General features: G+C 32.6%; 1 protein-coding gene across 4 annotated transcripts in view; it reads left to right on the top strand.

The window, feature by feature from the left end:
* LOC149779551 (uncharacterized) overlaps nucleotides 1-15,781 on the top strand; it is a 58,563-nt gene that overhangs the window by 27,465 nt on the left and 15,317 nt on the right. For 3 of the 4 annotated variants that reach the window (XR_016415673.1, XM_089940266.1, XM_089940265.1), the window contains exons 10-14: nucleotides 526-579; nucleotides 3,577-3,702; nucleotides 6,065-6,138; nucleotides 11,123-11,230; nucleotides 13,508-13,610. Coding sequence is in view for 3 of the 4 variants with exons in the window: in XM_089940266.1 (XP_089796392.1) it covers nucleotides 526-579; nucleotides 3,577-3,702; nucleotides 6,065-6,138; nucleotides 11,123-11,230; nucleotides 13,508-13,610 (465 nt within the window). In the remaining variant the exon portion in view is untranslated. The remainder of the gene's footprint in view (nucleotides 1-525; nucleotides 580-3,576; nucleotides 3,703-6,064; nucleotides 6,139-11,122; nucleotides 11,231-13,507; nucleotides 13,611-15,781) is intronic. The other variant, XM_089940267.1, reaches the window with a different exon arrangement.

Raw genomic sequence — 15,781 nt, 5'->3', positions numbered from 1 at the left:
AAAAGATACATTTCCGCATAGAAAGTGATATGTCTTTTGTTCCAGATGCATTTAAACAGTAGAAAAGGAATGTTAGGTCATAACTCTTTACTCGCAATTCAAATAATAAATAATACTTCATACTTGGAAATTTTACCCAGAATTTACATATGCCACCTTTCATTTGATTGGTCAGAATATTTTGAATTAAGATTTGGAGATAAGTAAAGTTCTGCAGTGGTGGAAAAGGTTTTATAAAAATAAGATTGTGAGTGTTATATCTTTTGCTTAGCCAGTTTAAACATGGCATGACATAGTATCACTTTTCTGTCAGCTTTTGAAATACATCATTGCAGTGGTTCACTGATGAAATATGGCATTCCTCTGAACCCATTTCTGTCAAGGGAAGTCATTGATGCCCTTTTTGACCAATTTGCCATCACTTAGTAATGCCAATATTGCAGTTTTACTCAATTTTTTTTCTTCTATATCATAAGTGTCAGATGGAAAAAAAATATTTTTCCTATCCCTCTGTCATTTTTCCAGGATTTAACAATGTGGGACAGAATGGAGAAAGATCTTGCTCGAAAGAGAAGCCAGGTATGATCTCATAGGCTTATAAGATATAGATCATTGCATTTTGTCAATCATGCTTTAGCAGTTTGTGAGACATAAATAATAGGTATCACATCTCTGACCCTCACGACAGCACCGATTTTGTCAAGCTTAAGATTCCATGTTTTACATTCAAATTTTTGCAAGTCAGATATGATAGGTATGTGGAACACTACATTCTGTTGGAAAAACCCTTGTTATTGAGCTGCCTTGGCACATTGTTGACTCTGGTGTCAATCCATTTATTGAGCTGAATGTACATCCATTCACACCATATATTAACAACAGTGTTTTTTTTAATGTACTTTGTTTCTCAAGTATAGTTGGTCACTTGTGTTTTTTTATGCGGTCACAGTCATCTTGCATGGTACATGGATACATCTTGATGTGTACAAAACTGGTTCATCCAAAATGTGGGTGATAACTCAACCTGTAGGCCATGACCATTCCTTGTATATTTTTGAATGGTAACACTTGTAACAATTGAAGTGACTGTTAGTGTTCATACCATCAACTAGAAGCTAAAATGCCTTGAAAATGAAATCATCTACTTTTACAGCATTATAATAATGGTTTTTACATTGCTATAGTGAACATGCTGAGAACTTTTTTAGTCTGCAATTAAAAAAAAATAATTTTGTTCAAAATATTTTTTTATATGTTGAAATGCTGTTAACCTGCATGGAAAGGGCTATTTAATTTAAATTGACATTGGCAATGCATAGCTGCCAACCCTCACGAATTTGGTGTGAATTTCACGCCTTTTTCAGCGATTCACGGATTCACGCCGCAAGCCAAAAATTCACGAATTCTCCAATCCTCAATTATTTTAAATCTTTAATAAAATAACCGATTTCCCTTTAAGCGCTAATCGTGATATTCGCAGTTGCCGAAACGGTCCGTTACTGCTGGACGCGATATTAGTAGATCTACAGCCGATTAGTACAGTTGGCCCGGTAGCAAGCATTTTAGCCTATTTTAATCTGTATGTATAAGAGTAGTTTTACAAATGCTTTTGAGAGAAACCAGGGCCTAACCGGAATTTTGCTCCGGACAAGCGTCACCAACACTGATTTGAGTTACGGTTCAGCATCGCATGTACGATTTTGAAAACGTCTTCACCACTAAGAAAAAAGAACTCTATTACTCAAAAACTGAAGTTTAATTTGGAATAAATCAAAAATTGGCCGTGCATTCTGCCATTAAACATTGATATTCATCATGCTTTTTGCACTCAATGTGCCATCGCAAAGACGATGTGAGGAAGCACGTCGGTTGCATAAAAGACATAGAAGTTGGGAAAATTAAGAATTCGCAGATTTCAGCTCCGAAATATTTTAAACAATTGGCGGAGGAAATGCAGGCTACCAACACTGAAGCATTATTTGTGAGTTTTCTTGTCGAACACAATCTACCTTTATCAGCTGGAGACCATGCTAAACATTTGTTCTGACAAATGTTGCCAGACTTGAAAATCGATTCCAAATTTTCCTGTGGAAGGACCAAAAGTGCTGCAGCTCCTGTGCATTCCTCACAGCAACAGTGCAAGCGAAGTGTATTTTCTCTTGTGAGGAAAAATAAGACTTTAGCCGGCAAGAAGTCTGAACTGTTTAGAAAACAAATTTACGATCAAGCAATTGAGGAAGGTTAAGTCTGTCACAGTATCATGTCTTGATAAATAAATATTTCTGCATATATGCAGTGTTTTAGTTTTATATTGCGAACTTGATATAGTGTAGTTTTGACGGTCAGAGTGGTCAGAGTGGATGGAGTTATTGTCATGGTATTTTTCACGAATTCTTGTCTAAATTCACGACTTTTTATCCCTACTTTCACTAATTGTGAGCCTGGAAGGTTGGTAGCTATGGCAATGGAGTACACGTTTGGTATGGGTACCACCAATTCAAACAAAAGGCACATAAAAAAAACTGCAAATAAAATATTCAGTATGTATGTATTCACATTTAATATCTTATCAGAACAATATTGGCTATATGGTGCCAAGTAAAAGTACAGTTTTAAAAGAATGATCTGTCTCCTGCACAGTTTGTTTTACATGAATTCCACCTCCCTGAGGTGGATTTAAATGGAATGGCCTCAAAATTATAGATAATCATTGGTAGAAATTTTATAAATTTCAGAATTTTTATGCCTTAGCAAAATGTAAATTTGGATTATAAGTATTTTTAGGAGCAGCTATTATGTTCAATTAGTATAATCCAGTAAGATTTAATTTAGTGGTTTTTTTCATTCTGGTGTAGAAGCACAGAAGTTGAAATCTATGGATGTTGGTCATGAAGAGTGGATCGTAATAAGGAGATTTATAGAGAGCCAGTAATAATGTGAAAAATAAACAGTAATAATGTGAAAAATAAAACACCAAAAGTAAATAGTAATAATGTGAAAATTAAATAGTTATAATGTAAAAAGTTAATAGTGGTGATGTGAAAAGTATATAGCAATGTGTGTGTGTGTGCATATATATATATATATATATATAGTAAATAGTAATAATGTGAAATTATCAAAAGTAATAACATGAAAAGTAAATAGTTATAATGTGAAAAATAAATAGTAATAACACCAAAAGTAAATAGTAATAATGTGAAAATTAAATAGTTATAATGTGAAAATTATATAGCAATGTGTTTGTGTGTGTGTATATATATATATATATATATAGTAATGGTAATAATGTGAAAAAGTAAAAAGTAATAACATGAAAAGTAAATAGTTATAATGTGTAAAAGTTAACAAAAATAAAGTTAACCTAAAAATAAAAACTAAGTCTTAGTTTTATTTCCACATTGAGGGATATCAGTTGGATGCATTCTGAATTTTTGTTTTTTAAAAACTAAATTATTAATGTTAATGTGAAAAATATATGCTTTGAAATAACGTTACATGCTGTAGCATTATCCATTGTTTGCATTCAGTAATTACAAGAGTAGTTGCCCTTGTATTTATCTCTTGATGTTGAAGGAGAAGAATCACAGAATGCAGGAGGAGGAAGAAGAAGAAATGAGGGCACTAATCAAGCAAAAGACTGAACAAGACCTTCAGACAGCGGCTCAAAGAAAACAGGCACAACTTCTTCAAGAGGCCATGGTAAGAGGATTTACAGAATTCAAGTGACAGAACCAGGACATTAAATTAGTAAATTTAAAAATTTGGTTCAGTTGATTGCCTTCAAAAACAGTAGGTTTTTTTTATAGATATAAATTGTATGTGTTTCAAAGGGATTGAAATCAAATGTTGGTCATAATAATTTATCTTAATCATGATATTGAACATCCGATTCCTACATATAATTTCAACTTTTTTGTCCCAGTGGATGTTATGACCTGAGTGACAGTGTTTGCTGTCTTTGTATGCTCATGAAAATTTCTGTGCAGTCTTCGAGTCTGGAAGCAACTTTAACCGGTTTAGTAAAATGATCTGCAGTGAGTGTTTTGCTAAAAAATTTGCAAACAAATTCTGTGCAAGTGAAACTTTATCCACTTTCAGTCAAGTCTCAAACAAAGCTTTCAACATTAAAGTGGGTGTATTTGTTACAGAAGAATCACAGCTCATATGCAGTGGTGTTGTAAAATCCACTTTGCATGAAACACACTGCAAACTCAGGACCTTTGCTATTTTCCTGCACTCTAATTTCCAAGCATTGTTGAACTTGTAAGATATCATAGCTGGAGGTTTTTAAGCATTGGGAGAAAGTTTTGGCATTTTGACGTTGATTGATTAAAACAATTTGCGAGCTGATGTGTTTCTAGTTTTATACACTAATTTAAACACTATGTATATACACTAATTTAAACACTATGTATATACACTAATTTAAACACTATGTATATACACTAATTTAAACACTATGTATATACACTAATTTAAACACTATGTATATACACTAATTTAAACACTATGTATATACACTAATTTAAACACTATGTATATACACTAATTTAAACACTATGTATATACACTAATTTAAACACTATGTATATACACTAATTGAATACTATGAATACATGTACTATGTATATACACACATTAAACAATATCTGTATTCAGTGATTATACACTATCTATACACAATATTTGCATGCGATGTGTATACACTAATTAATCACTATGTATATTCACTAATTAAACACTTGATATGTTTACTAATTACACACTACATGCACCAAGTACACACTATGTTTATGTACTAATTACACTATATACACTAATTACACATATATATACACACTATGTATATTCACTAATTACACATGTATATACACATTACACACTATGTATATTCACTAATTTAAACACTATATACATTAACTACAGCACAGTACTGAAGCTCAGTTCACTGAATTTTAGCCAAAACTACTGAGTAAATATCAAGTCTTCTGATACATACAAACATTTATTGTATAAATTATTGCATATTTTGCAAAACTATGAAAGTTCAGCTTTCTCAAAGTCACAGATAATTAGAACCCATCTCACATTTTATTGAAAGCCATTTTCCTCCATTGCAAATCAAAGTTTGCCACAGCCTACTGATTTCGTTGAGCAAGGAGCCGTTGTTCACATGTTTTGTTCACATTTGGAATGATGACATCTTCCACTTAAAATGATTGTCAAAATGTACTGGTGGTACAATTTTATGGACAATGGTTTAAGTAAAAGATTATATGGACATGGAGACATTGGCATGGAGTTGTTGGCTGCATCAGTTTTGTTTTTGATCTTCCAGAATTATTTTCTTAACCATTCAAGTCATGACCATTTCTTTTCGATATGTTTTTTTTCTTTGTATTCTTATTTTGGGTATTTTTAGAGATTAATCCTTGAAATAAAATGCTTATAAATATGTATACATTGACAGCAGCAAATCCACAAATTTAAGTATCAAAGAAAATGTTTTTTCTTCTTCATAAAACCACAAAAATGTATGCCCACAAAAATAAGAGAAACCACAGTAGCCAGTAATGTGTTTAAAGTGCCTTTAAAAACCAGTCAACCAACAGCTTATAGCAAACCAGTCAATCAACAGCAACCAGTCAGCCAACAGCAACCAGTTTATAGCAAACCTCAATGAATAATTGGTTGTTTTCTTTGAATTTTGCTAACAGTGTATGCAATTCGTAGATAATATAATCAAATTTAATTAGTATTTACTAACAGCGTGTGAAATTATCAGATAATATAATAAAATTAAATTAGTATTTGCTAACAACGTATGCATTTCATTAATAATTGTATCCAATTTAATTAGTGATTTCTAACAGCATATGCAGTTCATAGATCATATTATCAAATTTAATTAGTATTTACTAAAAACGAGTGCAATTCATAGATAATATAATCAAATTTTAATTAGTAGTTCTGTGTATTCACTGAACGCATGCTTTATGAGATTGATATCCATTGTTTTATGTACCAAGTACACATTTCTACCACAATTTTGCCTTTACAGAAAAAAATTATGCTCAACAGAAGTGAGAGAAGAAAATTTGAAGATAGACACAAAGTACTTGAAGATGATTACAAGTGAGTAATGAAATGTCAGTGATAAAAATTGTAAATTAGTGTCATAAATTATTTCAGTGCAAGTTCCTACCATTCTGAAAAACCTGGTGTATGATGATTACTGGACTAGACTGTTTAAAATACAGTCATAGCAGTTTTTCATCTACTAATGCGTCATGCATCAAATATGCAAACCTTTCCAATTTGTCGCACAAAAATTGTTGCTGGTATGTAAATTGATGCACCTCAGTGTTGTTTCTCTGATTAACACAAAACAAAGGTTTGGTCTAACTACTTTAATGGCTATATCACAACTCTCCCAAACAGAGAAAACATGTGCACACCAGTTTCTTACGTTAATGTCATCAGAAGACACAGGGTTAGAACTGAGTGTAGAGCCTGGAGTTGACCTTATGTGACCTGTAACTGTCAGGTCATTTGTAGAAACAGGATGTTTGAACTGTATATTACCACACCAAAGAAAGAGTCAGAAAATAAACATGTGGTTTTAAAGTGATTCTCACAAGAAACTGTTATTTTGTGTGCACCCTTGTCGTGCAGTGAAACAACAATTTCCATTCACTCAATTGTATGCCTTGCATTGTTCCAGGATACCATCAGCTTCGAGTGAAAATGGTGTCAAAGGCACAAAAAAATTAAAATAGATCTGAAACAAATGAAATTATCTTTTAAACCCCATTTATGACTGACAAATGATAACAGTAATGTTATTGAACCAGTGGAGTCTTCATCATCCAAAGATGAGATAATGGTTACTCGTAAGGTAAAACATAATTTTGTGTAGCAATGGTTGAAAACATACAGCTGGCTACATTTTCAAAAAAAAAGTCAAGTTGATTCTCTGTCCAGAACAGGATCTTAATCACCTTTAGGAATAGGCTTGGGATTCAGAAACGTAGAAATCTGATGCTTAAAAAGGTTTATGGGGAAGACAGAAGTACCTTACATTTTGAGGAAGCTTTGAAGATTTTTCTTCTTCTTCTTCTTCTTCTTGTGGGGTTTAATGCCATTTTCACACAAGATATGCTATACATGGCGGCCAGTATAACTGGTGGAAGAAGAACCCTGGAAAACCCCGGGAAGAACCACCGAACCACAAGAAGCTACTGGCAGGCTTTCTCACATACCCCGGTTAGCCGAGCCAGAGACTCGAACCCATGCAAACAGAGGTAAGGTGGCAGTGATCCAGAATGGTGAGTGCTTTAGACAACTCTGCCACTCGGGGCCCCAAGCTTTGAAGAAATGGAAGAAAACAAAAGAGGGAATAATATATGAACTTAAAAACATGAAATGATTTGTTAAATTGTGAACAGTTTACTGAGTCAGAGTTACATTCAGAAGACTTCCTCATTAAAAACACGGCATGATGTGTGGGATAAGCTCTTCTCTGCCTGCTAGTCAGATTAATACATTCTAGTCATGACTACTTAGTGTAATGTTTTCTTGTATAAAAATATTTAGAAAACATGCCTTGGCTTTCGTTACAATATATAACTAATATTTTTGTCATGTATTTAAACAATATAATTATTTTTAAAAACTACTGAAGACTGATCATCAGCTTGAATGGGACTCATAGGTTTGGATTTTGACTCTCTTTTTTGCCTTGATGAATCAAATAACTTACATGAGGCCATTTGTAGATAGAACACAGCATAGACTTCCATGGATGGAAATTTGGAAGTCCCATTCCCAATGTTTGGAAGTTCCATCATTACACTTTCCTGATTTTTAACAAAATATATAGATGATATCTACATTTTTTGAAAATATATATCAGGAAGTATTTCATGAGTGAAGTGGAAACATTTATATTGTCATGAGTGGTGAAGCAAAGAGTGTCAATACAAAATGTTTCCACTTCATGAGTAGTGGAGCCAAGAGTGTCAACACAAAATGTTTCCACTTCATGAGTGGTGAAGCCAAGAGTGTCCACACAAAATGTTTCCACTTCATGAGTGGTGAAGCCAAGAGTGTCCACACAAAATGTTTCCACTTCATGAGTGAAATATTTCTTTACATGTTCAAATAAAATGTTCATTTTCATATTGTTATGTATTTTTTAAAACAACAACCATAGGTTTGCTTGTTTTTTGTTGGGTTTTTTTTTTGGGGGGGTGCCATTGTGATTAATGGCTGTATTACTACAAAAATGAAAAAGTTACAATAATTATAGAACATTGACTTTTAAAAACTTTTCTCATGTAAATAATGCTTTAAATTATGCATCTCATCAAATTAAGGACTCTTTTCATGCAAAAAAGGAGAGCTTTTATTTTCAAAAACTCACAGATTCATGCAGTGTCAGCAAGGGGATATTGTATCACTGTGTAGTTTTGTCAAGCAGACTTCATAATATAATATCTTTAAATGAAAGATTTTAATCAATGTGAATTTACCTATAGGGATTTTAGTTCACTTTCTTTATTTCTACGATTCAAATATGAATTGTGTGACCTTGGAAAACTTGCAATCCAGTTTGTACAGATACTGCACTGAAATTTTTTGTGTCACTTAATTTCAGTTTGAAATCAGCACTCATCTATTCCCTAGATCTCAGTCATTTTCAAACATGGGTATTATTGTGTTTAAAGTTAGAATTGAAATTTAAACAATTGCTATATTTAATATAAAGTTTTCCCTACAATTTTTCACCATTTGTCTGAGACTGAAACAGGGATATATAATACAGTAGGGGTGACAGTGAATATTGAATAGAAAACAGTCTTGTATTTAAGATCGGTCAGTGACAGTTTGCGTCGTTCAGGTGAAAAGAAACATTTTTAAAAAATCAGTTGTTGGGAGTTTGTTTTTAGGCATTTCTTGATGGCACCTTCTCATTGATAACTTAAATGTATAATAGATGATCTCTCTTCATCCTGATGGAGAGAGATAGAGAGGGAGAGAGAGGAGAAGAAGAAGAAAAATGAAATGGGCATAAATGTTGAAAGACAGAGCTTAATAACATACATAAAGGCAGATACATTTCCAGATGAGGAAAGAAAGTAGTTCCAAAAGTGGCAATAAATGTGGTATTGCAAATGTGGCAATATTAATTTTTCCTCCCACTGATATATTTTAGTATCTCATTATAAAATACATTATTAAATACAGTCTTAGTTATTTTTTTGAAAAGGTTTAAAAAATTCATACAAAAAGGAACCTTTTTACGTTTTAAAAAAAATGTATTTAAGCAGTAATATAGACAGCATTTCAGAAAACATTGTATCTTTAACAAAGCACCAAACTAGATGTTGTTTAGCATTTATGAACTGCATCCATTTTATTTGATTAATGGCTATTTAGACAGGATGGTATAAAATATGTATGTTCATTTCAGATTGTGAACAGCACTATATACTTAATAAAATTCCATCAATTTTGCCATATACACGTTGTTATTGCTTTGAATATAAATGCTGGTTTTGGGACGGCTCGTCAAGATCTTTCTGGTTTGTCCATTGTTTTTTTTAAATCGTATTTAACATAAGTATGTCACTTTAGTTATAGAAGTTTCTTACAACTGGACAATACAGCCTTGTATAATTAAGATATACTTAACTATACATTAGGTTGTCTTTGAAGGGTGTATATGGCATTCAAGCCAGGCTGAGCTAACCATTGTCACCAGAGTCAAACATGACTAGTGTAGTCATTGCAGTCTGCCACCCATTATGGCTGTGAAATATACAACACTAGTTGTCATTGTTTGGTGTTTTGAGGTCTCAGACATTCATTCCAGGAAAATGTTTAAGATTAGAAAATGTACAAATATAAAGTACCAAATTTAAGATAATCGATCATTCTTTCGTAATCACAAACTCATTTTCCTTTCCAATTTCAATTTATATGCACAGATTATATTTGGTTTTTGAGTTAAGCTATGTTTAACATAATGCTGATGTTACTTTATATAACAGAGGTTATGTCCTTGAAGAAAACAATAAACAATTCATGTGATTGATGATTGACCTATTTTTCATGTATAAGGTGTTGATATACTTGACAGAAACGCATGTAACTATTTACTGAGCATGAAAGTTTTTTTGAAGGTTGGAGTTACTAGGTTTTGTAGGGGGGGCATTTAGACACCTGAATTAATGGTTTAAACTTTGGCTTCAGTGGTCAGTATCAATCAGTCATCCCTAATCAATATCTATGCTAGGTTCACATGGTAACGGTAAGTAGGTAAGAAATGACATGTGAGTTGGCATTGTTTTCCTTATTGGGCATTGTAATTCAACAAATAGGCACAAATTAACTTGCATTTCAGAATGGTTGAAAAAAGGGAACTTCCTAGGACATCCAGTGGTAGACCTCGGGATGTCCAGGAGAAGAATTTGTGTGTATAATATATTGATATATCTATGTGGAATTTCCATATCTCACATCAATACATTGGGTTAATTATTTTTCTGACACTTCCTGGTGAATCAAAATATGAATTATAAGCCAAAATGGCAATTCAGTACTGCAGAAAAAGTGTTAAAATGACAAAATAAGCAGTGGGGATATATAGAAAGAGTCCCTAAAATTTATTAAAAGTTGAATAATATGATAATTAATCTTTGCAGTGGATGCTGAAGACGAGTTAAAGCTCCATGAGGTAAAATAGGTAGTCATTGCTTGCATCCTGGTATATTTAGCAGTCATGATATTCTTTTTGGTGAAATAAACTTTATAAACTTCTTCTTTAACTAATTTGGAAAGATAAAAATGTTAATGTAGAGTACACTCAATGACAGAGATGATTGGTGAACTTGTGAAAAAACACAAAATGTAGGCTAGTGAATTACAACTCCTTGCATAGGAGAGTTACAAATTAAGCCCCTTGTTCACTGTAGTTTCCATGTGCAGTGGGACAGTTCAAATTATTCCAGGTTTATAAAGAGAAAATGCTCTCCTATGTCAGGCTTTACTGTGTCCATGTGCTGTAAAAATAGTATCACCCATTTCAAGGAATGTTTTCTTTCTGGTTTAACAGTACTGCCTTAGAAGAAGTGCAGAATTCTATGAATGTTCGGCTTTCCCAGGCCAAGTCTAAACATGAACAGGTTTTGAAAAGGAGAGAACAAGAATTATTGCTTAGCAAGTAAGTTTCATATTATACATATGACATATATATCATATCATAACATACATATCATAACATAATATCATAATGTAATATCATAACATACATTCGAGTCTTGGGCCAGTAGCTTCTCATGGGTCAGTGGTTCTTTCCGGGGTTTTCCTGTGTTCTTCCTCCATTGTTTATACTGGCTGCCATGTTTAGCCTATCTTGTTTTGAAAGATGGCATTAAACCCAACAACAACAACTACATATCATAAAATATATATGATACATATCATAACATATGACATACATATAACCTATAATACCATAACATATAACATAATATCATAACATACATAATGTACATATCAGTACATACATATCATAACATATATCATAACATACATATTAAAACATAATATCATAATATAGCATACATATCACAAGTTAATATCATAACATACATATTAAAACATAATATCATAATATAGCATACATATCACAACTTAATATCATAACATACATATTAAAACATAATATCATAATATAGCATACATATCACAACTTAATATCATAACATACATATTAAAACATAATATCATAATATAGCATACATATCATAACGTAATATCATAAAATACATATAAAAATAAACATATCATGACATAGATATCAGAACATCTCAATATTGTCTAAATCTAGTTGAACAGATCATATATGGTAAAGTGACATTTATTATTCATCTATATTTCTAATCCAGTGGATTAGATCATACACGGTAAAGTGATTGACGTTTCTAATTCACCGAAAAGTTAGAACTATCATACATTTTTACATAGAAAAATACTGTGTTTTTAGACACAAAAAACCCCAAGTACTGATATTTTGCATGCAGGTTAAACATGTATTATACATGTGTTCAGAATATTGAATTTAAAATATTCAGATTTTATACTATACACTTAAGAAACTCTGTGGGGGATGTCAGATGATTCTCTTAAGTTATTGTTGTTGTTTTTTTGATTAGGATAAGATCAATTATTTTGTTTGAAAATAAATACAAGGTAAATGCTTGGGCCAAAAATAAATCAGCAGTAACAGTGGTATAAAAAGTTAATTGGGGAACTGACCCTGATGAACATTACACCAATGAAGCATAGAAGCTGCATATCTAGTTCACATGGCCTCTTGTTTAGCCCTGTTTTGTCTACAGATAGTTTAGTTACACATTACTGAATACGGATTACTTGCAGGAAATGCTACAGAGAGACTGTCCATATATTATTGTATTGGTTTTCAAAATATATAATAAAAAGTTCAGGACAGAGTAAACTTGTTCGGTAAAGGTTTTGCAATGCAATATAGACTTACTTTTAAGTTCAGAAAACTAATATAAGTTCATTGCAAAATGACCTGATAGTTTTTATACCCCCACTATATCAATGGAGGTGACATGTTCTTCTATTTCATCATGTTTCATCATGTCATGTCATGAATTTCATTTTCACTAGTTTGCTTCGAAGGACAACATGGATTCAAGCCAAATTTGGTATGAGACTTTACATTAGAAAGGCCATATCAAGTTTGATTTTCTGACAACATTTAGTGGAGTCATTGCCCCTGTTTGACTTAGATTACTGCCCTTAGATTTTTTATATTATGGTGGCTGGGAATTCAAGTTAGATTGATGGGGGCATCGGTGTCTTGTAAACACTTAGTTGTATGAAAGATTTGGTTAGAGAATCAGACACATCAAGATTTGTGAGTACCATATATGTACTCATAATTTTGAGTACCATATGTATACATACGTACATACATATATATACACACACACACAAACACACACTTACAGTTGTGAGTACTGTATACTTATGATTGTGAGTACCGTATATACTACTCATAATTGTGAGTACCATATACTTATAAATCTAGACCAACTGCAAACTACACAAAGATTTGCCATTGTATAATGCACAGGCAAACCTTGATTTATGCAGTTTGTTAGGAACAATCAGTTGAACAAACAGCATAGATCCTGATCTGATATGCAACAACAGATCAGGGTCTGTGCTGTGTGGTATTGGACTTGACTTAAAGGCAAGTATAAATGGAATTTTTACATAAAAAAGTGAAATATGAGCATAACTTGGATTAAGAATTTTTTTTGTTTCATGAATATTTTTTTAATTCAAATTTGTTTGATTCAAATTAAGATTCGGCATAACTTTATGAATGTACATGCATGTCTTGATGTATGAAGTTCTTAATTTTCTTATCATCACCATATATTTCCTTATTTTCATTTAGATTGGAAAGAGAGAAAAGGGCACTGCATGCAAAGTTGAGTCAAGAGAAATTAAATGCTGAAATGGAAGCTTGGAAGGACACAATTATTCAACACAGACAAATGGTATGTAATCCTCTATAATTAGTGATACACATTTATATGCCAAGAAGATGGCAATGTTTATTAGGTGGGTTGGATTAATTGAATCTACCATATAGACTCATGTATAAGTCAAGTCCAGCCACAAATAATATAGATCCTGATCTGCCATAGAATAATGTGCCTGCATATAAGGGTCTATGTTTTTTGTTCTACTGATTACTCCTTATAAACAGCACAGACCCAGACTTGCCAGTGCATTATGCAACAGCAGATCATGGTCTGTGCAGTTTACAGTTGGACTCATAAGCGAGTATGTATGGTATCACAAGTTTGGTGCAGAATAGGGGAATAATACCAAGGTGTGTTAATTCATTTGCAGGAAGGAAGTGTCACCAGATTACTGCCTAAGACTGATGACACCAATGTTATTTCTTCCATTGCCACACGTCAGTATATATATTTGATTTTTTTCTTACATTACGTAGGTCACAAAATGGGATATCAACAAAATAGCACTCAGATGGACACAGGTAAAGCACTGCAGTGACAAAATATTTATTGAAAATATTTATGTATTTTAAAAGTATGTATGCAATTTTGTTTACACCAAATGATAAACTTGGAAATGTGGCTAAAATACAGCAATATGATATAAAATCTGAAAATGGTAAAAGTATAGAGATGATTGTGACATTATGAACATGTAAGCCTCATGTGAATCCAGATAATGGTCGCATGAGGAGAGATGGAAAAATCCTGCATCGGTGTTCCATGCTGGAAAACACAGTCCAGTACATGTTGGAATGCCAAGTTTTTTTAATATTTGTAAAACCTATCAGTCTATATGAATCAGTTCTTAACACATGTAGCTAGAAGCTGATATGCCAAATACTTACTGTACCCTGTTATAAGTAAACTCCAACTGCAAACAACATACACCCTGATCTGTCATTGCATAATGCACTAGCAGATTAGGGTTGGTGTTTATTGTTTTACTGATTACTCCTAACAAACTGCATAGACCAAGATCTGCTCAAGCATTATATGATAGCAGATCTGTCTGTGCAGTTTGCAGTTAAATTTAACTTTCGAGTATATGTATATGGAAGGATCAAGAACTATAAGCCAATGAAATAGGATTTGTGTAACATACAAGGGCTGCCACTCAACTGTTTTCTGTGTCTTACACTGAAAATACAACCATGGCAGCAGGCTGCAGATGTGGGATGCATTATTCACAGTGGTTTGGGTTTTAATTGACAACCTAGACAGAAAAAGTTGAAACTTTACTCCAGCCATCATTTGCAAATTTGTGCTGTGGTTGGCATGTGTTAGACAAGTACTCTAAGTGATAAGGGAGTTGATTCTAACTCTTGGTTCACGTGGCAAGGTACCCATTGGTCAAGATTAGCTCATGTTTTTAAAGCTGTCTCATTTAGCAAATCAAAAGAATTCAAGAATTACGGACATTGTCCTGCGGAATGCTTAGGTTAGTGAAGGTGATTACAACATAGTTTTTATGTATTTATCAACATTTGGAAATATTAATGATGACAGTCATGGTATCAGTTTACTATCGAATTCAAGTACTGGCAACTGCCTCGTCTCTTTCTGATGCTAATTGAATAATGTCAATCTGTGTAAGAGATGTCAAGGTATTTGCTGTGATACATTTCAGTTTGGTAAGTTTTTGGTATAGACTGATAGGTTTTAAAAATAAATAAAACTTAGCATTTCAACAGTTAATGAGATACCCGCACTTTTAATTTTTATTATTCCTGCAACTTTTTATGATAAATTTTTTTAAAGAAATCATTCAGTTTCAATAACCTGAAAGTATTGCATATGCAGCTGTTAATGCTGAAATGTCATCTCGTTATCATGTCATGACTAAAGTTAAATATGACATCATAACAACTATGGACCTGAGGGTCATTCAGAATGGACATTATTTGTATCAAAGTTTTTTTTCTTTTTCTAGCATATGATGGAAAAGTCAGAGGATGTTCTAATCATACTAGCAGAAGTGATAGCTCATTTGTTTAGGTTTAATAAGTTTGTAAGAAAATGCTGCTAATAAACACATAGAAGGCTGTGTCAGAACTAATTGCAATGCAGAAAATAGCCATTTAATTTAATTTAAACTGTGCAGCAATTTGCAATATAACAACCCATGATGGAGTTAAGCATAG

This window comes from Sinohyriopsis cumingii, chromosome 17, assembly GCF_028554795.1.
Source record: "Sinohyriopsis cumingii isolate HCF-2022 chromosome 17, ASM2855479v2, whole genome shotgun sequence".
In the NCBI taxonomy this organism is placed as follows: domain Eukaryota; kingdom Metazoa; phylum Mollusca; class Bivalvia; order Unionida; family Unionidae; genus Sinohyriopsis; species Sinohyriopsis cumingii.
The sequence above is the reverse complement of the archived record's forward strand: the minus strand, read 5'-3'. Positions and strand labels throughout refer to the sequence as shown.